Below are 24,175 nucleotides of genomic sequence, written 5' to 3'. Positions count from 1 at the left end.
TCTCCCTCTCCTCTCTCTCTCTCTCTCCCTCCCTCCCTCTCTCTCTCTCTCTCCCTCCTCTCTCTCTCTCTCTCTCTCTCTCTCTCTCTCTCTCTCTCTCTCTCTCTCTCTCTCCCTCTCTCTCTCCCTCTCTCTCTCTCTCCCTCTCCCTCTCTCTTCTCTCCCTCTCTCTCTCTCTCTCTCTCTCTCTCTCTCTCTCTCTCTCTCTCTCATTCTGTGATGATATAGTCATGTAGTATGTGTAAAGATGAACCTCTATCTGCTTTATTTCCCCTCCCTCCCTCCCCCTGTAGACTCCATGCACATAGAGGATGTGGAGGCGGTGCAGAAGCTCCAGGACGTGCTCCATGAGGCCCTGCAGGACTACGAGGCGGGCCAGCACCCGGAGGACCCTCGTCGGGCAGGCAAGCTGCTGATGACCCTGCCTCTGCTCCGCCAGACCTCCACCAAGGCCGTGCAGCACTTCTACAGCATCAAGCAGGACGGCAAGGTCCCCATGCACAAACTCTTCCTGGAACTGCTGGAGGCCAAGGTCTGATTGGCTAACCACGTCAACAACCCCCAATATGTCAGTCTGTCAGTCGCACCCAGCCTCCTCCCATTGACCCCCCCGCCCCTCGTAACCCCACATGACCCCTGAACCTCCCAAACCGCCGCCCACTGAGAGGGATGGGCGGGACTAACCTCTGAACTTTAACCCCTGACCTCTGTGCATAAGGGAAGACACTGACACTGAGACGAGACCTCTGCTGGAGGGCCGTATGTGTATAGATTATAGACAAGTCATAAACCAGTTACCATAACAACGGCCCTGTAAACTATTGACTATCAACCACAAGTCACTTATACATATAAGAATGATTAACGATGTGATTATTGACTATTGACTGATGAAAATGTTTTAAACGAGGAATTTAAAAAGAAAAGAAGAGAGACTGTTCTGCTTGTGTCAGCAGCAGAGAGACTGTAAATCTTTCTCAACTTCTTCTCAGTTTCCCAACAGTTTTTACAGGATGTGCTGTTGAAGAAAACGTTTGAAAATGAACAAAGACTTTTTGTTGATGATTTTCATGAAGAAATGTGTAACGGAGAAGAGAAGAGTGGAAAGGAGGAGAGGAGACTTGCCCTGCCAAAGGATGGAGATCCATTCAGTGGATGCCAGCAAACTTTACTATCAGCCCCTGACACCTCCGGTTACTCCTAATATCTTCTGATACACCTCCCTTCCCCAAAATACCTTGTTCCCCCAGTACCCCACCCCAAGTATTTACCTCTTACTGCAGTCTGGCCTGCTTAACTACAGTATTATAACACACACACACACACACAGTCTTGTACAGCTAACTTTGTGGGGGCACACACTTCAGTCCCATTCAAAATCCTAACCCTAGTTCCTAACCTTAACCCTTAATGTAATTATAACCCTAACACTAATTCTAACATTAACCCTAAACCCCATAGAAATAGCATTTGACCTCGTGGGGACTAACAAAATGTCCCCAGTTGCTCAGATTTTTGTCCATTTACGCTTCTTGTGGGGACTTCTGGTCCCCACAAGAATAGTTAGACACGTCCACACATACAACACACACACACAGTCCCCAATGTGCCAGCCTAATAACAGATCGTTGTCATCACCCCCAGCCTTTCCCTTTGGGTTTGTCCATTTGAATCACTTACAGCAGTTAGACTCCCTCGTTGCCCTTTTCGGTTAAGTCTTCCAGAGGGTTTCGCAGACATGATGTAGTGGCTTGATGATTGTTGTTACTTTTTGAGGGAGACGGGGAAGCTTTAGTCACTCATGCAATATGGACGAGAGGTACAGGGGCGCTGAAGGGACACATATTTATGGTTGTTTTTCAACTTGTTTGATCTTATTTTTATTGAAATGAATATAAGGGTGTAAATATATGATCCGGTCATCATATATGGTCTACATGATTCTTTTGTTTTGTTTATATTGTGTTAATAAGAAAGCAATCAATATATGTGTTTTTCTATCAGCTTTACCAGTTTCAGCAATTCTATACGGATATATATATGGATCGACTCTTATCTTCTCTAAGCAATAGTCATTTAAAAGGAGGGTGCATATTAACATGTATGCCGTTCATGTTGGTGCCAGTCTTCGTTGCGGGGGATGTTAGCATTTCTACCAGGTGTAGCTTCTCTCTGTGTGCTTGCCATAGGCTATTAGATGACATAGTCCTAGAATCAAGCTAACCCAAGGCTAGGGAGGCACCGTGAATGTGCAGGCAAGCAGGTAACTCATTTGACTCTTAAGACCGCCATTGTACCAAGAACAGTAATCTGTAGCCGAGATATAATACTAGACTAGCACTTAGGAAAGCTTTTAACAGCGGTGGGCTCATAGGAAGGAATGAGGTTGGGATTTGGTCCAGGGTTTTTGTACGCAGATTAAGAACGCCAATATCCATAATCTAGATGATGATGTACTCTATTATAAAATGGTAACTGGTTCCAGTTGAGAAGCTAAACGATAAGTCAAGTAACCTACGTCACTCTCTATAACAAATATGTCAGTATTATTAGTAAGGGGTATTTTCTGAACCTTCTAAACCATTGTATATTGTAAATTAACAGATTATAATTCTAACCTAAGACATTTTATTGGAACAAAACACAAAAAACACAAAAATACAAAAACAGAAAAATGTAGTTCAGCCTCTCAGTGTTTCATGTTTGCTGTGCTTTTCTGAAAAACGTTCCCTTTTATTTAGTTTTTTTTCCTTCACCTTCCCTTCCTTTTCCCTCCGTTGCGTTCGACGACGTCGGCGTGTACTTTCTCGTGGTGGTTCTCGTTCTCGTGCCGTGCGCTTTTTTATTTTAGACACAGGGTAGAAGTAGAGACAACGGTGGATGTACCGGTCCTCAGGAGATAAGGGGCGGCGGGTTCTCACATACCTGCCAATTTACCAAGGAAACAAGGCTCTTCTTCCTAGTTAGTTCTGCTAGATCAACTGATCCAACAACATCATCATCATCATCATCATCATCATAATAACCTGTACTGACTTAGAAGAGAATAACAAGTATCTAAAGGAAGAAACAAAGTATATAAAAAGGGATCATTTGTGTAACTTTTTCTTGTAGAATAACAATGTATATCTTAGGTTTAAATAAATAAAAAATAAAAAATAAATTTCCCAAACGATAGATTACTTTTTTTGATAACTCGCTGTACATACTGCCTTCCTTCCATTTAGAAACAGCCGCGTTGTAACATTATCTAACCTCTGAGGTTGCAAAGGACAAAAAAAACACAAAAAAAAACGTTTTTTTATTTTTGGAGTTCAACTCGTTTCCAAAACTCTCGCTTTAACTTTGTGTGCTTATTAAAAATAAAAAATAAAAAATAAAGATTACAATGTTGTTATTTTCTAGGACTAATGGGGCGGGGGCGGGGGTGGGGGGGGGGTGGGTGGTGGTTATGTTTCTAATTCATTGATCTTCTTCCTTGGTCTTGTTTGTTAACTACCGTGTATGTATCATTGGCTAAACATAAAGAGACCATGGTTTGGAGAAAGTACTTCACTGAAAGTACTTCTGTAAATTCAGGCTTCAATTCAATCAATTGCAGACTGTGAATGTTAAAGCTGTGTTTGAAAGACAGGTGTGGTTTTATGTCAATATCTAATGGCAATATTTTATGCGAGAGCAGCTTGCTTGGTGAGGCAATTTTAGCACGGTTACACCTCAGATACCGTGTGAAACCGCAATGTGGTTTTACTTGATCTGCAGTTCATTGAATTGCGGCCTGAATTCTCTACAGCCGCTGATGAGTGAGACAATAATGTCAAAGCCCGTTTTTGCGAAACGTGTTGGCTCGTCTATCATTTCCATAACACAACTCCTGAAAGAGAGGTGCTGTTTATCTTTTTCCCTGTCAGCTTCTGTTTTTAGTTGATGTCTCTGTCGAACTGTTCCCATGTTCAAACCGATACTATGTACTGACCTATAAAAGGAGCTGAAAGAGTACACAACAGTCTCTCAGAGGTGATTTAAGCTGAGCTGAATTGGACATTCAAATAGTTGAGGGCAAACCATGGAAATAACAAAATGATAATAATCACAGCCTTTTCAGAGAATAAGGTCAAAGGCTAAATTTGACAACATAGTAGGTATCAGTCTCAAGACATAGTTAAGCTGATTTAGCCACATTGACTATTCAATATTCTTAGTTAACATTTTAAAAAATGACCATAACAACACATGATAATTCTCATTACGAAACTGCTTGTGTGTAGATTGTTGCCACAAATGTTGTTGGCTGATACACATATTTCTAGCGGCTTAAATCATGCTGAGGTTTTGCTATGTATATTTCAACACCTTCTATGAATCATATTGAAGATAGAGAGAGAGAGGAGAGTAATTTAGCCATAACGAACGAGGGCGTTTATTCTCCCAACGTGATTTTGTTATTTAAAGCAATATGACTGTGCAACAGACAGACGGTCGGACAGACGTTGCACTTTGTGTTTGAATTTGATCAAAATGCTGTATCTATTGGACTATTTTGCAATTAAACGGTACGAAATAAGGAAGTGAACATGTACAAACAACTGCTATATTTTATGAGAAGCGAAGGAGGAGAATAGGGAGTGTTAGTCACGTATGTATTTATGCCGAGGTGTAGCCTAAATACCACTTGTGTGCTCGGGTTATAACCTGGCAGTTTGACATGCAAATGTATGAAAAATAAACAGGGGGTGGGGGGGGGGGTAAAGAAAGACGGAAAAACATGAAACAATTATATATGATTCACATTATGAAAAAAAAGAATAAGTTGAATCTTCCGACCAGGAGTTGCTGGGACGCCGTGTAGTGAGAAACATGTCCGTAGTTGTAGATGTGCTTCACATCAGTTAACGATTACCTGTATATTTTTGTGACGTGTGTATCATACAACGTGCTCCAACAATATGTCCATTTGTGTAAATGTATTTATTTTACATTGTATATATTGTCCAATGCAAAAAAGAGAGACCTACGATTCTGTAACTACGATCGGTTCAGATGTGTTACTCCAATCATGCCTTTCAGGATAACGGTAGAGCAATATTAAAACATGCTTCCAGGTTTGACCTCCCTCTCTCTACCGCATCCTCCTTTACCATCCAATACAGATGCATGTGCACACACACACACACACACACACACACACACACACACAGACACAGATACACAGACACACACACACACACACACATACACACATACACACACACACACACACACACACACACACACACACACACACACACACACACACACACACACACACACACACACACACACAGATACAGACACAGATACAGACACACACAGACACAGATACACAGACACACACACACACACACAGCTCTAGTTAGTATAGGTAATGACATGGGGAAGCCTTTGGAAAACTAGGTTTATCACGCAGTTGAGTCAACGCGATTTGGAAGAAAGGCCACATGACACTATGACATAGGTAGCATCCCTATGTCATCGTCGCAGTCCACTTCAATAGGCCTATAGCATCAGATGCTGAAGAATACATCATGTGTCTCAGCCATGCACCTTCAAACACACACACACACACACACACACACACACACACACACACACACGCGCATTTAGACAGATAGAGGAACAGAAACCACAACAGAAGGAAGAGATTAAACCCCACAGTCCGCCAGGAGAGAGAGACAGAGAGGGAGAGAAGAGAGAAGACACAAACAGAGGAAGCAAGCGGCTTCACAGTGGAGCAAATCTACCACGTCTCCTCCTGAACTCCCACTCCCTCTCCCACTTAAAACTCCCAGCATTCATCCACGTGCCACACGAGGAGATGAACAGTCTTTTCTCCCAGGCCCTCAAGTGAGTGCCTCATACATCCAACCACATCCCGCACCCTGTCTGTCCCCCAGCTCTGCTCTGTTACTACGAACCAGCGGTAATGTGGGCAGATATTTAATGTTCTGAAGCAGAAGCGTTTAAGCCTTTCAAACAGGGAGCGCTGACCTCCAGGCAAATATTTTTCAACAAGATGACATCAGTAGATATTAGCCGAGCAGGGCCCAATGGTTCCGGAGAGATTTTTGTTGGATTGTATTATTTGTCCCCGCCACTGCTGCACATACGTTTTACTCCTTGGCTTCGGAGTTCATTTATTTTATTTTATCTTTATACCATTGATTCATTATTATGATACAATAAAAGCTACTTGAGCATTTCAGCCGCTGAGTGCCGTTATCGTTAACCTTGTGGAACGCCCCAAGACCTCCTGCGCATCTCTAATGAGTACTTTAACTCTTTACCCTCCTCCATCTCTAATGAGTACTTTAACTCTTTACCCCCTCCATCTCTAATGAGTACTTTAACTCTTTACCCCCCTCCATCTCTAATGAGTACTTTAACTCTTTACCCCCCTCCATCTCTAATGAGTACTTTAACTCTTTACCCCCTCCATCTCTAATGAGTACTTTAACTCTTTACCCCCCTCCATCTCTAATGAGTACTTTAACTCTTTACCCCCCTCCATCTCTAATGAGTACTTTAACTCTTTACCCCCCTCCATCTCTAATGAGTACTTTAACTCTTTACCCCCCCTCCATCTCTAATGAGTACTTTAACTCTTTACCCCCCTCCATCTCTAATGAGTACTTTAACTCTTTACCCCCTCCATCTCTAATGAGTACTTTAACTCTTTACCCCCCTCCATCTCTAATGAGTACTTTAACTCTTTACCCCCCTCCATCTCTAATGAGTACTTTAACTCTTTACCCCCCTCCATCTCTAATGAGTACTTTAACTCTTTACCCCCCCTCCATCTCTAATGAGTACTTTAACTCTTTACCCCCCTCCATCTCTAATGAGTACTTTAACTCTTTACCCCCTCCATCTCTAATGAGTACTTTAACTCTTTACCCCCCTCCATCTCTAATGAGTACTTTAACTCTTTACCCCCTCCATCTCTAATGAGTACTTTAACTCTTTACCCCCCTCCATCTCTAATGAGTACTTTAACTCTTTACCCCCTCCATCTCTAATGAGTACTTTAACTCTTTACCCCCCTCCATCTCTAATGAGTACTTTAACTCTTTACCCCCCTCCATCTCTAATGAGTACTTTAACTCTTACCCCCCTCCATCTCTAATGAGTACTTTAACTCTTTACCCCCCCTCCATCTCTAATGAGTACTTTAACTCTTTACCCCCCTCCATCTCTAATGAGTACTTTAACTCTTTACCCCCCTCCATCTCTAATGAGTACTTTAACTCTTTACCCCCTCCATCTCTAATGAGTACTTTAACTCTTTACCCCCTCCATCTCTAATGAGTACTTTAACTCTTTACCCCCCCTCCATCTCTAATGAGTACTTTAACTCTTTACCCCCCTCCATCTCTAATGAGTACGTTAACTCTTTACCCCCCTCCATCTCTAATGAGTACTTTAACTCTTTACCCCCCTCCATCTCTAATGAGTACTTTAACTCTTTACCCTCCTCCATCTCTCTTTCCCACTCTCTCTTTCTCGCTCAACCTCCTTCTCGCCCTCTTCTTTCTCTCTACCCATCCAGATCTGTAACGGTTTTCTTCTGGTGAAAGAGAGGCGGACCAAAATGCAGCGTGGTGGTTATTCATGTTTAATTTATAAAGACACTATACATGAATAAACTAACAAAAACAATAAACGTGCGAAAACAATCACCCACAAACACACAGTGAAACCCAGGCTACCTAAATATGGTTCCCAATCAGAGACAATGACTAACACCTGCCTCTGATTGAGAACCATATCAGGCCAGACATAGAAATAGACAAACTAGACATCCAACATAGAATGCCCACTCAGATCACACCCTGACCAACCAAAACATAGAAACATACAAAGCAAACTATGGTCAGGGGGTGACAATACCTCTCTCTCCAAACCCCCCCCCCCCCTTCTTTCCTCTATGCATTAAAGACTGGGAGGACGGCCCAAACCACGGCAATCTAAAAGGGGCAGAGAGCAGCATAGGAAGATAAAGACAGGACCCATGAAGCATGTTCTACACTCATATTTCATATAAAAAGATGTCATGTAACTCACATTTCTGCAGCCAAACGGAAACGATTCCATTAAAGGGATAGTTCGGTGTTTTGTCAACAAGGCCCTGCGTATCTGCGTCCAGTATGAAGGAAGTTAGAGGTCATTTCGCGAGCCGTTGTTAACTGGCGTGAGCGCAGTGACGAAGTGTACAAAACTCCCACTCATTAAGCTAACGCTAGTTGGCAACTTCCTTCAAACTGTTCGCATACAGTTTTTAGATGCATACAGTTTTTACCCACGAGTTCAACTGACTCTGAGGAAGTAGATAAAGGGCCTTAAAATCCCAACCTATCCCTTTAAACAATTAGAGCTATCCAGGGTCACCCATAACATTAAAATCTCCAAAACATAAGGAACTTATACAGGCGGGCAGCATTCACTTGGCCACATTCCGATTTAGTTTGATGGGATTTCAGTGAGTGTTTTATTGGGTCAGGGTGGTTTCATTTTTGCTACGTTCATTGACGTTGGGGTCAGACTCCTCGGGTGCCATGTCTGTTTTGGGCACTGTGATCTGTGATGTGCTAATTTGCGCTGCTTCGCACCGATGGTGTTTTGTCACTGAGTGCGGCCATTTTCCCTCTCAGTATCAACTCTAGGCCTCTCCTGGGCTTCACAGGCCTGGTCACACACACACTCACAGTAGTAACGGCCTATTACAGCTACCCCTCGCCCAACCTAGAAAAATCACTTTTCAGGACAGTGCATGTGTGTGGATATATGTGGTAGTGTGTGAAAAACTGCATGTGTGTGAGTGTACATTTGTGGCAAGTGAACTGAGTAGATCCACAATCCATTTTCTGAAAAATATTGTTGCATTCAAAACTAAATTGCCGATAAGGCATTGTGAACTTTACGTCTGAAGTGTCTAATAGCTGTTATGTTATCTTAGACACGTGCACAAAAGTGCAAAATGTGTTCGTTCAGAACTATTTTGAATACCGCCATTTTGATTGCATTGAGATTGCATCAGGCTTCACATACATGTAAAATTGATGTTAAACCATTCCAGAAGAACTGTGCGCACACCACATTCATTGTTGGTATCCACTGTACTGGTATATGCTGCTCTCACTATCATTCTCACTATCACTATCAACCAGTATCACATTCTATCACATTCTGTTCTTTCTTCTTCTCCCTTTTCTCTCTTCAGAGCTCCTCTCCGTCTCATACCCCTCCATCCCTCTATCATTCTCTCTGTCGTTCCCTTTTATACCTCTCTATCCATCCGTTCTTCATTCCCCCTATCGTTCTCTCCTTTATTCCCCCCATCACTCGTCCCCTGAACGCTCTAATGGTTTGTGGCTGGCTGGGGGAAAAGCCTCAGGGAATGTTGAGGACTACTTAACACTGAAATGTTAACTAGTGGATCACTCACTGGTAATTAATGGGCTTTAGAACAAAAGGTTGTTACACCATCTCTCTCTCTCTCTCTCTGTCTCTCTCTCTCTCTCTCTCTCTCTCTCTCTCTCCCTCTCAATCTCTCTCTCTCTCTCTCTCTCTCTCCCTCTCAATCTCTCTCTCTCTCTCTCCCTCTCTCTCTCTCTCTCTCTCTCTCTCTCTCTCTCTCTCTCTCTCCCTCCCTCCCTCTCCCTCTCTCTCTCTCTCTCTCTCTCTCTCTCTCTCTCTCTCTCTCTCTCTCCCTCTCTCCCTCTCTCTCTTTCTCCCCTCCCCTCCCTTCTCTCTCCCTCTCCCTCTCTCTCCCAGGGATGAAATGGATAGTATGGCCGTGGGGCTGAGTTAGCGAGCGTAAGAGGGTCACACCGCCAGCGTTTATTTGCACTTAAATGTTTTACTCTCCATTCGATGGGCCATTAATTTAGTTAGTGCACTTTTATAAATAGTTTGGTCTGTCATTGTCAAGTGAATTAGTGGCACTTTAAACCCTTCACTAGGGGCCTATATAGCACCAGACACCATCGTAGCCACCCAGTAGATAGGCTCGGACCAGCTTCCCTATATGATGCACTTATTGTAAGTCTCTCTGGATAAGAGCACCTGCTAAATGACTGAGTGATAAATTGTAATTGTGAGACTATCCGTTTTACAGTGTTTCATTAAGGACATGAGTGTATCTGTGGCCATAGAGCTACTGACACTGATACATGGCTTTACAATGAATGGTCATAGGTTCATGTGGATAGAGATCCAAGGGAAATTCAACAATTCATTGTGCAATCCCTATTGATATTGTGTAGCTACTGCAGGGAGACATCACAGTATAAGGATTACAAATGTTGTGTCTAAATGCAATGTTCTCCTATTATAAAACCCATAATGCATCATAATGCACTATATAATATAATACATTCATAGTTTGGTAGTTGCACAGTCAGGCAGTACAGCTTGGACTAAGGAAACAACCTGCCTGCTGGGTGATTTGAAAAGTCATAGTCGGCAGGTAGCCTGGCGGTTAGAGTGCTGGGCCAGTAACTGATAGGTCAAAAAAATAGATGTTCTTCTGCCCCTGAACAAAGCAGTTGTAAATAAGAGTTTTTTTCTTAACTTACTTGCCTAGTTAAATAAAAGGGGGGAGGCAGGGGAATAGTCAATTGATGAATCATATTTATAAACCTAGCCTGAAAAAAGCATTCAAGTTGACAAAACAGAGATGGACTACAGTGGACTTCAGAGTCACGTGTTTGAATTTCACTAATATGCTGACAACCTGGGAGTCCGTTAGAACAGTGAGTCAGAGCCTGTTTGTGTGAGGGAATGGCCGCTTGCACTTTCAGCAGCAGGCTAATGTAGACCGTGTATGCTGGTTGTGGAGGTGGGGGGTTAATTCGGTTCTATGGAAACTCAGCAGGAGGGGGATTGCTGGGCATGGGCCTGGGGGTGAACGTCTGATTCTGAATAAAATGCTGAGAACACACAGACGTTCTGGACATACTGACTCAGATATTATTAAATCCCCACGGGTTGCTATGATGTGCTGCGTTCATGCATTGTTTTCATGTTTTATATTGGTTAAGTTACACTTTATAATACTCAATTGTAAATAAACAGAAATGTTTCTAAGTGTTTATGAATGCATTAATGGTGTGGATATGAGTTTTATTGTACAAAAGGGAAGGAGAAAATGACAGGCTCTCAGATATCAATAAAGTCAATAAGGGCAAATTGGATGGACAGAAGAGGGGAGGAGAAGAGACTGGAGGGTAGAGGAGATGAGACTGGAGGGTAGAGGAGAAGAGACTGGAGGGTAAAGGAGACGAGACTGGAGGGTAGAGGAGAAGAGACTGGAGGGTAGAGGAGAAGAGACTGGAGGGTAGAGGAGAAGAGACTGGAGGGTAGAGGAGAAGAGACTGGAGGGTAAAGGGGACGAGACTGGAGGGTAGAGGAGAAGAGACTGGAGGGTAAAGGAGACGAGACTGGAGGGTAGAAGAGAAGAGACTGGAGGGTAGAGGAGAAGAGACTGGAGGGTAGAGGAGACGAGACTGGAGGGTAGAGGAGAAGAGACTGGAGGGTAGAGGAGAAGAGACTGGAGGGTAGAGGAGAAGAGACTGGAGGGTAGAGGAGAAGAGACTGGAGGGTAAAGGGGACGAGACTGGAGGGTAGAGGAGAAGAGACTGGAGGGTAAAGGAGACGAGACTGGAGGGTAGAAGAGAAGAGACTGGAGGGTAGAGGAGAAGAGACTGGAGGGTAGAGGAGACGAGACTGGAGGGTAGAGGAGAAGAGACTGGAGGGTAGAGGAGAAGAGACTGGAGGGTAGAGGAGAAGAGACTGGAGGGTAGAGGAGATGAGACTGGAGGGTAGAGGAGAAGAGACTGGAGGGTAGAAGAGAAGAGACTGGAGGGTAAAGGAGACGAGACTGGAGGGTAGAGGAGAAGAGACTGGAGGGTAGAGGAGAAGAGACTGGAGGGTAGAGGAGAAGAGACTGGAGGGTAGAGGAGAAGAGACTGGAGGGTAAAGGGGACGAGACTGGAGGGTAGAGGAGAAGAGACTGGAGGATAAAGGAGACGAGACTGGAGGGTAGAAGAGAAGAGACTGGAGGGTAGAGGAGAAGAGACTGGAGGGTAGAGGAGACGAGACTGGAGGGTAGAGGAGAAGAGACTGGAGGGTAGAGGAGAAGAGACTGGAGGGTAGAGGAGAAGAGACTGGAGGGTAGAGGAGATGAGACTGGAGGGTAGAGGAGAAGAGACTGGAGGGTAGAAGAGAAGAGACTGGAGGGTTAAAGGAGACGAGACTGGAGGGTAAAGGAGACGAGACTGGAGGGTAGAGGAGAAGAGACTGGGGGGTAAAGGAGACGAGACTGGAGGGTAAAGGAGACGAGACTGGAGGGTAGAGGAGACGAGACTGGAGGGTAGAGGAGAAGAGACTGGAGGGTAGAGGAGAAGAGACTGGAGGGTAGAGGAGAAGAGACTGGAGGGTAAAGGAGACGAGACTGGAGGGTAGAGGAGAAGAGACTGGAGGGTAGAGGAGAAGAGACTGGAGGGTAGAGGAGAAGAGACTGGAGGGTAAAGGAGACGAGACTGGAGGGTAGAGGAGAAGAGACTGGAGGGTAAAGGAGACGAGACTGGAGGGTAGAGGAGAAGAGACTGGAGGGTAAAGGAGACGAGACTGGAGGGTAGAGGAGAAGAGACTGCAGGATAAAGGAAAAGAGACTGCAGGATAAAGGAAAAGAGACTGCAGGATAAAGGAAAAGAGACTGCATGGTAGAGGAGAAGAGACTGGAGGGTAAAGGAGACGAGACTGGAGGGTAGAGGAGACGAGACTGGAGGGTAGAGGAGAAGAGACTGGAGGGTAGAGGAGAAGAGACTGGAGGGTAAAGGAGACGAGACTGGAGGGTAGAGGAGAAGAGACTGCAGGATAAAGGAAAAGAGACTGCAGGATAAAGGAAAAGAGACTGCAGGATAAAGGAAAAGAGACTGCATGGTAGAGGAGAAGAGACTGGAGGGTAGAGGAGAAGAGACTGCAGGATAAAGGAAAAGAGACTGCAGGATAAAGGAAAAGAGACTGCAGGATAAAGGAAAAGAGACTGCATGGTAGAGGAGAAGAGACTGGAGGGTAGAGGAGAAGAGACTGCAGGATAAAGGAAAAGAGACTGCAGGATAAAGGAAAGAGACTGCAGGATAAAGGAAAAGAGACTGCATGGTAGAGGAGAAGAGACTGGAGGGTAGACACGAGACTACAGGATAGAGGAGAAGAGACTGGAGGATGGCGAAGAGCAGAAATGAAAAAAGGAGAGCCAGCAAACAATAGAGGGGAGCAGGAGTGGGTGAGGAAAAAATGAAAGCTTAACTAACTAAAAGGGAAAAGAGAGATAAAGGAGAGGAGAGGAAAGGAGGGAAAAGCAGAATAAGGGCTAATGCAAACACAGGGATGATTTGGTTCCTATCTCCATGGACCATGGGAGAGATAATGTTAATACCAGACTACCATTCCTCTCCCTCAGCATCCCTACAGAGAGAGAGAGAGAGAGATTGAAGAGGAAGAGAGCAAGAGAGAAAGAGAGACAGAGAGAGAGAGAGAGAGAGAGAGACAGAGAGAGACAGAGAGAGGATGGAACACTGATTGACAGACAGAATGACTGAATGACAGATCGAGGGTCTTAGAAAATCAATGGCACCCAAATCTCTCTCTCTCTCTCTCTCGCTCTCACTGTCTCTCTCTCTCACACACACACACACACACATAAACAACTAATTCAGTAGCACACTATCAGGGACTAGATAAAAACAGCCGTGGAACGTATAACATTTCCATATGCCTGCCTAATATTGTGTTTGGATAAAACGAGGCCATCAATTTATTCCACTTCTGTTAATCAGTATCCAGCAAATGATATTCATATATATTCATGTTGATTTGATTTTGAAAGGAATGAAACTGATAGGCTACATTACAGTATTACCTTAATGGTATTAAGCAGAAAGAGATTTGGTGAAATATTTTTCATATAGCTAATGACAATCAGTGTGTTTAGTCTGATCCTGTTTGGTCGTTAGAGCTTCAACCATGGAGTATATATGACCACAATAATTCACTCGTATAATATGAATAAGCTGATATGCACACATTTCTGCTTAAAAAAATATCTGCATGTATTTTTCAGAATGGACAATTTAAACTCAGTGTCAGCTGGTTAGGACATACGCCTCCAGGATCTCACATTTACCAATGGAAATGGAGGAAGAAGGGAGGGGGGAGGAGGATAGGAAGGAGGAGAGGAATGAAGAGAGAGGCCTCTGTGGATGTAATATATTAATAGCTAGGGCCTCCCTCCTCCCTCCTCTCTCTCTCTCTCTCTCCCTCTCTCACTCCCTCCTCTCCCTCCCTCCCCCTTGGCTGAGCCCCTAGCCGCCTACCCTGCATGGTATTGATTATTAGGTGAGTGCAGTAATCTTCTTAAGGTCATTAGGAGCACCTAATTAAAAATTGGTTAGACTGCCTTTGTTCACCAGAGCAATTGCAGCTGTTCAAATGTGATTAGCTGATAACAAACTTGTCTGGAAATATAAGGGGCATTTTTTTGATATGTTTACATAATTTGAATGCATAACACTATGTCGGTGTCAGCCGTGCTTATGTGGCTGCGGGGAGAGACGGGGAGAGTATTTCGCCTTGTTTGCTTCTGCAAGCTACTGCACAAGCTATTGCCAATAGGCAGAGACAGGAGCTGAAATTCTAAGTTGTAGGCAGAGTTCTCTCTTCTCCCGACGGCTAATTATCGTCTTGACAACAGGAAAGTTGAGAACGCTGTAATAAATTGTTTTTTGGGGGGGGTAGATTCTTTGATAAAGAGTTAAATGGCCAAATAAATGATTATAGGCTACTGTTGGTTGAACTATTTATTGGTATTGTGTCATCTCTGTATTGTGGATGGGCTGAAACATGACTGCATGGACCCTTTGGTTTCAGGCACCCATACTGTAGGTAGAGATGTCTTCAAGGAAACTTCCACTACAAATTTGTTTTTGTTTGTTTTTGTTTCATTAGTCAATTTTTGACGTTGTCACAAAATGTTTTGCTTGTCAGCATTCATGTTTTCAAGACAAAATACAGAAACTCACTTTTGAGAAAAGGGTCTTGGAACATTTGGATTCTTCCTGGAGAGCTCTCCTTTGTCTACACCCACTCAGCATTGTTCACACCCTCTTAAGCCTCAGCCCCACCCATCTCTTTAAGGATTCACATGTGAGGTCATGTGCTAAACAGTGAGTAGTGTAGTAAAGATTAAGACTAAAAGTGGTAAAAATAGTAGCCTACAATAAGGAACAATTCCAGGTAAACAGAAAGTGTCCAGATAAAAATGTTATAAATATTAGACACTTACCCAGACACACTTTCTACATTGATGGGTCATGTGAAAGAAGTGCCTTAACCCCAAGCCACAACCAGTGGTGGAAAAAGTACTAAGTTGTCATACTTGACTAAAAGTATAATTCATTTCAAATTCCTTATATCAAACCAGACGGCACAATTTTTTGATTTGATTTTTTATTGACGGATAGCCAGGGGCACACTCCAACACTCCAACATAATTTACAAACGTAGCATTTGTGTTTAGTGAGTCCTCCAGATCAGATGCAGTTGGGATGTTCTCTTGATAAGTGTATGAATTTGACAATTTTCCTGTCAAAGTGCATCATACAGGGATTTCTCTTTTTTTGAAAGCCCCCTCGGGGCTCAGCACGACACTGTGGCAGTGTTCGAGAGCATCAAAACCGTGATGTATCATGGGTAAATTGTTACTGACTGTCAGTCCTGACTTGCCTTTAAAGTCGGCTGCAATGCCGTGGTCAAGGCGACGACTGCGCCAGTGCAGTGAGTGGAGCTTCCTCAGGTGTTCAAAGGCGCATATCAGACCGAGAGCCTAATGCTTCTCATGTGGTTCTTTATGAGTTTTAGTGTAGAAAAAGATCTCTCCGCAAAGGCGAGAGTTAAAGGGATTTCTGAAAACAGCTCGATTCCCAAAGCAACATCCGGGAAACTGGGCAGAAGGAAGTGGTGCATCAATTACAGCAACGTCGCTAATTGGGCCTGGATTGGCCTGCTCCAGTCGTAATAGGTTTGTAGCCTACATTGTGTGTGACATTTAACACTATTGTTGTATACAGCATGTGTTAACTTAAGTACACATACCACCCATGGTAGACAAGGATGTGCCAGCAGTCTCTTGGGACATTCAACAGGTTCTCATTTACAGCAACAATCTGTGAATAGTTAGTGGGGAGAGGAGGGATGAATGAGCCAATTGTAAGCTGGGAATGATAAAGTGACCATGATGGTATGAGGGCCAGATTGGGAATTTAGGACAGGACCCTAGAGTTAACACCCCCACTCTTGCCATGGATCTTTAGCGACCACAGAGAGTCAGGACATCATTTAAACGTCCCATCCGAAAGACGGCACCCTACATAGGGCAATGTCCCCAATCACTGCCCTGGGGCATTGGGATATTTTTTTACACCAGAGGAAAGCGTGCATCCTACCGGCCCTCCAACACCACTTCCAACAGCATCTGGTCTCCCGTCTAGGAACCAACCAGGACCAAACCTGCTTAGCTTCAGAAGCAAGCCAGCAGTGGGATGCAGGGTAGTATTCTGCTGGCTGTTATGTTGCTATTATCTCTGTCTGTCTTCATAGTCTTCCTCTCTAGAGACTAGAACAGGAGAACATTTTCCTAAAGTCCTTCCACAAAATTACCTGCCCGAGCTAGCTAGCAGCCCATTAGCCTACACAAAATGACCTGCTGTAGCTAGCTATCAGCCCATTAGCCTATACACAGTGTCCTGCCCTAGGTAGCTAGCAGCCCATTAGCCTACACAAAATGACCTGCTGTAGCTAGCTATCAGCCCATTAGCCTATACACAGTGGCCTGCCCTAGGTAGCTAGCAGCCCATTAGCCTACACAAAATACCAGGTGTAGCTAGCTATCAGCCCATTAGACATAACACAGTGGCCTGCTGTAGCTAGCTATCAGCCCATTAGCCTATACACAGTGGCCTACCCTAGGTAGCTAGCAGCCCATTAGCCTACACAAAATGACCAAGTGTAGCTAGCTATCAGCCCATTAGACATAACACAGTGGCCTGCCTTAGGTAGCTAGCTATCAGCCCATTAGCCTACACAAAATGACCAGGTGTAGCTAGCTATCAGCCCATTAGACATAACACAGTGGCCTGCCTTAGGTAGCTAGCTATCAGCCCATTAGCCTACACAAAATGACCAGGTGTAGCTAGCTATCAGCCCATTAGACATAACACAGTGGCCTGCCTTAGGTAGCTAGCTATCAGCCCATTAGCCTACACAAAATGACCAGGTGTAGCTAGCTATCAGCCCATTAGACATAACACAGTGGCCTGCCTTAGGTAGCTAGCTATCAGCCCATTAGACATAACACAGTGGCCTGCCTTAGGTAGCTAGCTATCAGCCCATTAGACATAACACAGTGGCCTGCCTTAGGTAGCTAGCTATCAGCCCATTAGCCTACACAAAATGACCAGGTGTAGCTAGCTATCAGCCCATTAGACATAACACAGTGGCCTTTTTTTTATTTTATTTTTTATTTCACCTTTATTTAACCAGGTAGGCTAGTTGAGAACAAGTTCTCATTTGCAACTGCGACCTGGCCAAGATAAAGCATAGCAGTGTGAGCATACAACAAAGAGTTACACATGGAGTAAACAATTAACAAGTCAATAACACAGTAGAAAACAAAGGGGGGGTCTATATACAATGTGTGCAAAAGGCATGAGGAGGTAGGCAAATAATTACAATTTTGCAGATTAACACTGGAGTGATAAATGATCAGATGGTCATGTACAGGTAGAGATATTGGTGTGCAGAAGAGCAGAAAAGTAAATAAATAAAAACAGTATGGGGATGAGGTAGGTGAAAAGGGTGGGCTATTTACCAATAGACTATGTACAGCTGCAGCGATCGGTTAGCTGCTCAGATAGCTGATGTTTGAAGTTGGTGAGGGAGATAAAAGTCTCCAACTTCAGCGATTTTTGCAATTCGTTCCAGTCACAGGCAGCAGAGTACTGGAACGAAAGGCGGCCAAATGAGGTGTTGGCTTTAGGGATGATCAGTGAGATACACCTGCTGGAGCGCGTGCTACGGATGGGTGTTGCCATCGTGACCAGTGAGCTGAGATAAGGCGGAGCTTTACCTAGCATAGACTTGTAGATGACCTGGAGCCAGTGGGTCTGGCGACGAATATGTAGCGAGGGCCAGCCGACTAGAGCATACAAGTCGCAGTGGTGGGTGGTATAAGGTGCTTTAGTGACAAAACGGATGGCACTGTGATAGACTGCATCCAGTTTGCTGAGTAGAGTGTTGGAAGCCATTTTGTAGATGACATCGCCGAAGTCGAGGATCGGTAGGATAGTCAGTTTTACTAGGGTAAGCTTGGCGGCTTGAGTGAAGGAGGCTTTGTTGCGGAATAGAAAGCCGACTCTTGATTTGATTTTCGATTGGAGATGTTTGATATGAGTCTGGAAGGAGAGTTTGCAGTCTAGCCAGACACCTAGGTACTTATAGACGTCCACATATTCTAGGTCGGAACCATCCAGGGTGGTGATGCTAGTCGGGCATGCAGGTGCAGGCAGCGACCGGTTGAAAAGCATGCATTTGGTTTTACTAGCGTTTAAGAGCAGTTGGAGGCCACGGAAGGAGTGTTGTATGGCATTGAAGCTTGTTTGGAGGTTAGATAGCACAGTGTCCAAAGACGGGCCGAAAGTATATAGAATGGTGTCGTCTGCGTAGAGGTGGATCAGGGAATCGCCCGCAGCAAGAGCAACATCATTGATATACACAGAGAAAAGAGTCGGCCCGAGAATTGAACCCTGTGGCACCCCCATAGAGACTGCCAGAGGACCGGACAGCATGCCCTCCGATTTGACACACTGAACTCTGTCTGCAAAGTAATTGGTGAACCAGGCAAGGCAGTCATCCGAAAAACCGAGGCTACTGAGTCTGCCGATAAGAATATGGTGATTGACAGAGTCGAAAGCCTTGGCAAGGTCGATCAAGACGGCTGCACAGTACTGTCTTTTATCGATGGCGGTTATGATATCGTTTAGTACCTTGAGTGTGGCTGAGGTGCACCCATGACCGGCTCGGAAACCAGATTGCACAGCGGAGAAGGTACGGTGGGATTCGAGATGGTCAGTGACCTGTTTGTTGACTTGGCTTTCGAAGACCTTAGATAGGCAGGGCAGGATGGATATAGGTCTGTAACAGTTTGGGTCCAGGGTGTCTCCCCCTTTGAAGAGGGGGATGACTGCGGCAGCTTTCCAATCCTTGGGGATCTCAGACGAGATGAAAGAGAGGTTGAACAGGCTGGTAATAGGGGTTGCGACAATGGTGGCAGATAGTTTCAGAAATAGAGGGTCCAGATTGTCAAGCCCAGCTGATTTGTACGGGTCCAGGTTTTGCAGCTCTTTCAGAACATCTGCTATCTGGATTTGGGTAAAGGAGAACCTGGAGAGGCTTGGGCGAGGAGCTGCGGGGGGGGGCGGAGCTGTTGGCCGAGGTTGAAGTAGCCAGGCGGAAGGCATGGCCAGCCGTTGAGAAATGCTTATTGAAGTTTTCGATAATCATGGATTTATCAGTGGTGACCGTGTTACCTAGCCTCAGTGCAGTGGGCAGCTGGGAGGAGGTGCTCTTGTTCTCCATGGACTTCACAGTGTCCCAGAACTTTTTGGAGTTGGAGCTACAGGATGCAAACTTCTGCCTGAAGAAGCTGGCCTTAGCTTTCCTGACTGACTGCGTGTATTGGTTCCTGACTTCCCTGAACAGTTGCATATCACGGGGACTATTCGATGCTATTGCAGTCCGCCACAGGATGTTTTTGTGCTGGTCGAGGGCAGTCAGGTCTGGGGTGAACCAAGGGCTGTATCTGTTCTTAGTTCTGCATTTTTTGAAGGGAGCATGCTTATCTAAAATGGTGAGGAAGTTACTTTTAAAGAATGACCAGGCATCCTCAACTGACGGGATGAGGTCAATGTCCTTCCAGGATACCCGGGCCAGGTCGATTAGAAAGGCCTGCTCACAGAAGTGTTTTAGGGAGCGTTTGACAGTGATGAGGGGTGGTCGTTTGACTGCGGCTCCGTAGCGGATACAGGCAATGAGGCAGTGATCGCTGAGATCCTGGTTGAAGGCAGCGGGGGTGTATTTGGAGGGCCAGTTGGTCAGGATGACGTCTATGAGGGTGCCCTTGTTTACAGAGTTAGGGTTGTACCTGGTGGGTTCCTTGATGATTTGTGTGAGATTGAGGGCATCTAGCTTAGATTGTAGGACTGGCGGGGTGTTAAGCATATCCCAGTTTAGGTCACCTAACAGAACAAACTCTGAAGCTAGATGGGGGGCAATCAATTCACAAATGGTGTCCAGGGCACAGCTGGGAGCTGAGGGGGGTCGGTAGCAGGCGGCAACCGTGAGAGACTTATTTCTGGAGAGAGTCATTTTCAAAATTAGTAGTTCGAACTGTTTGGGTATGGACCTGGAAAGTATGACATTACTTTGCAGGCTATCTCTGCAGTAAACTGCAACTCCTCCACCTTTGGCAGTTCTATCTTGACGGAAGATGTTATAGTTGGGTATGGAAATCTCTGAATTTTTGGTGGCCTTCCTGAGCCAGGATTCAGACACAGCAAGGACATCAGGGTTAGCAGAGTGTGCTAAAGCAGTGAGTAAGACAAACTTAGGGAGGAGGCTTCTGATGTTGACATGCATGAAACCAAGGCTTTTTCGATCACAGAAGTCAACAAATGAGGGTGCCTGGGGACATGCAGGGCCTGGGTTTACCTCCACATCACCCGCGGAACAGAGAAGGAGTAGTATAAGGGTGCGGCTAAAGGCTATCAAAACTGGTCGCCTAGAGCGTTGGGGACCAGCCTGCCTTAGGTAGCTAGCTATCAGCCCATTAGACATAACACAGTGGCCTGCCTTAGGTAGCTAGCTATCAGCCCATTAGACATAACACAGTGGCCTGCCTTAGGTAGCTAGCTATCAGCCCATTAGACATAACACAGTGGCCTGCCTTAGGTAGCTAGCTATCAGCCCATTAGACATAACACAGTGGCCTGCCTTAGGTAGCTAGCTAATACTACATTGTTTAAAAAAAATGTATTCAAAAAGTGTATTTATTTACTTGATTAGGTTCATGCTATGGCCAAGAAGCAGTCAATCCTTTGGAGCGGAGCCGCCGGTTCTGGTGAAAATGCACTGTAATACTAGGAACAAAATGGCTGACCACAATTGGGTTTTCTATACGTAAAAGCACCAGACAATATAATACTCTACTTTGTGTTTTAGCGACAATCGTTGATATATTAGGTTAGTTAATGAAGTAAAAGTGAGTGTGTGTTAAGTTTATTGGAGTGATTGGACACACAGCAACGTGTGGCATTTAGTTGTTGTCAGTGCGCAAACAGCGTAGCTTCGACACACCTGCCATTGAGGTAAACAGCAAACAAGGAGGTTGTGCTCTGTCTAGATTGACATATTTAGTCAATATTGTAACACATTCTAAATATACAGTATGTAGGCTACTTATAGACAACCACGTAACTTTTCACTAGACAGCTGCCAATATTCTCCATTAACAACTATGCACCGTCATATTAGAAATAAATGGCACTAAAGTTTACAATATTGTAGCTAGGCTAATGTTATAGCTTCACCTAAGCCCCAATTTCCTCCAAACTCAGAGGAACGGGGCATTGAAGCATCACAGAATAAACCAGGAAATCCCTATATACCACAGTAAAAAGGACACGTTTAGTTCAATTCAACAGCAGGCAGAAAGGAAATGTACCTTATCTATTTAGCTTTCCCTCCATCAAACCAAACATAATAGCCTTGGGTAGGAACTAGCCTGCATGACATTTCCCTCAGATTCGTTTTATGTCTGACTCCTCTCTATCTCTTTCTCTATCCATCTCTCCCTCTCTCTCCCCTGACTTTCACTCCTGGTCTGCGCTGGGGTGAAATCCATGCTATCATGTGAAGGCTTTGGGTTGAGTGTGTGTGTGGTGTGTGTGTGTGTGTGTGTTAAGCTTACCCAAGGCAGTGGTCTGTAAAATGTCACCTCGGGCACCGTGACCATCATGACTTATTCAACAACTCAGCTTCTGGAGGCTACAAGGCCAAACGGACAGAGCTGGACCTCACTGAGGGGGGAGAGGGGAAAAGAAGGAGAGATGGGTGAAGAGGGGGGCGGACGGTGAAGAGGCAAGAGAGAAGTAATAGTGGAGAGAGGAGGAAGAGGGGAGAGAGGAGGAGGAAGGGTCAGACGTGGGAAAGGAGGGAGGCAGGAGAGAGAGTGGGAAAGTGAGCTCTGTTTGAGAGGGAGACAGAAGAAGATAAAGAGAGGGAGGAGGGGTGTGAAAGGACAGAAAAGACACATGGAATCGGAAACTTACTATGGCTCTACATCATGGTCCTCTGCCACACCTTTGACCCCGCGACCTTCCAGGGTCACTTCCCCCGGTTGGAGATCATCGGAGCCCATATGCCCGTCACCCTCTCCCCCGCCCGCTCCACCTTTGGCAACTCCGAGCGCACCACCTGATGCCACAGCCACACCTCCCGGGAGGAGCTCCACAGCTGCAGCCAGGACTTCTGCAACCAGGAGTGCCCCTATTGATCCTCCACCCCACCTCACACACCCCTGCTGCTCTCCACCCAGGACGGACAGGACCCTCACCCCCGGGACAGAGACAAGGGGAGAGGGAGAGGGGGATACCTGGCATCTCCTCCTTCTCAGTGTGTGGGTCATCTGGTCTCCTTCACCCTGGCTGTGTGGATCAAACATGTGACTCAAGAACACGTGAGTATTACTGATGTCTTTCACGTACACTGTTGTTATAAACTGCGTTAAGATGTCAAAATGCACTTTCGATGACATTTCATTTAGCTCAAAGTTCAAAATCAACCTTTTTCATGATAAACGTGACTGCATATCATGGTCTCAATCACAAACAGCACTTATCAGGAGTGGCGTGTTAGGCTAGTCCAGTCCAGAGAGAAAGATAAGACAGGACCATGTTAGAAAACAATGAGGTCACAGAGAGACATGAAACCTGAAGCCTTGGTAGTGGTGTAAGTACGACAGGACAGGCTAGAACAGGAAAGAATCTCCTTCAGGACAAGCAGAGAAGCAGCGTGGCAGGGAGGGTCTGAATCTCAAATGGCACCCTCTTCGCTCCGTAGTGCACTACTTGGGTCCTGGTCAACATTTGTTCACTATATTATTGTGCCACTTAGGATGTATCGTGGTCAGGTAAGGTGTTACTGGGAGAGCTTACATAGTGCTGGGTTACACACCGTCTGGTAACAGGGTAACCGTCTGGTAACACTCTGTTTATCATACAATCATACATGCCTTTGCTTTGTGAATCCCTCATACACCTGTTGTTTGTAGGCTATCAGTCTTTGTTGTGAGTGACCAAAATGGCAACCATCAAAGAGGCTGGATAAAAGGCTTTCTGTCCTCGTCTCTCCCTGACCTCTCGCTCTAGCCGCGCTATCCCACTGACCACCACAGCTGCTCATTCCAACATCCACACAGTGTACAGGATACATATTCACTGAATGTACAGTCAGCCTATATGTCCTGCTTTGGATAAAAGGGTTAGTTAAAAAAGCCTATAATGATATTGTTATGTGGTCTGTGGCACTAAGTCCAGTGAATCACGTAGCAGTTGGTCTGTTTGATGAGGCTATGTGATGTGTGATCCGGAAGCTGTCCGGCCTACACAGGCCTCACTGGTATTCGGCTACGGCCACACAGATAATGAAGAGGTGGACTTTGGGAATTTGATATATAATTGTTGCAAAATGAACACCCACACACACGGTGATCACTATAGCATGTGTGTGTATGTACTGTATGTGTGTGTGTGCTATCATACAGTATCAGCAACTGTGGCCAGTTTAGATCAATGGGAGGAATATTGTCATGTGTGTTTCACCAGTGTCATGTGTGTTTCACCAGTGTGGAGAGCATCCACACTGTCCTCCACGTAGAAAGTGTCTAAAGAGAGAGGGCAGCGAAGAGGGCGGCGAAGAGGGAAGCGAAGAGGGCAGCGGAGAGGGCAGGGGAGAGGGCAGAAGG

At 45.1% G+C, this 24,175-nt stretch overlaps 1 protein-coding gene across 1 annotated transcript in view; it reads left to right on the top strand.

Annotated features, from left to right (window-relative positions):
* The window catches only part of LOC109904508 (estrogen-related receptor gamma), a 36,751-nt gene extending 31,643 nt beyond the window's left edge, over positions 1-5,108 (top strand). Inside the window, exon 3 of the mRNA XM_031788315.1 lies at positions 294-5,108. Within this exon, the coding sequence (XP_031644175.1) occupies positions 294-538 (245 nt within the window). The 3' untranslated portion in view covers positions 539-5,108. The remainder of the gene's footprint in view (positions 1-293) is intronic.
* Positions 5,109-24,175: the final 19,067 nt, after the last annotated feature.

The sequence above is a fragment of the Oncorhynchus kisutch genome, linkage group LG14, assembly GCF_002021735.2.
Source record: "Oncorhynchus kisutch isolate 150728-3 linkage group LG14, Okis_V2, whole genome shotgun sequence".
Taxonomy (NCBI): Eukaryota; Metazoa; Chordata; class Actinopteri; order Salmoniformes; family Salmonidae; genus Oncorhynchus; species Oncorhynchus kisutch.
This window is presented reverse-complemented; position numbering and strand designations above follow the sequence as displayed.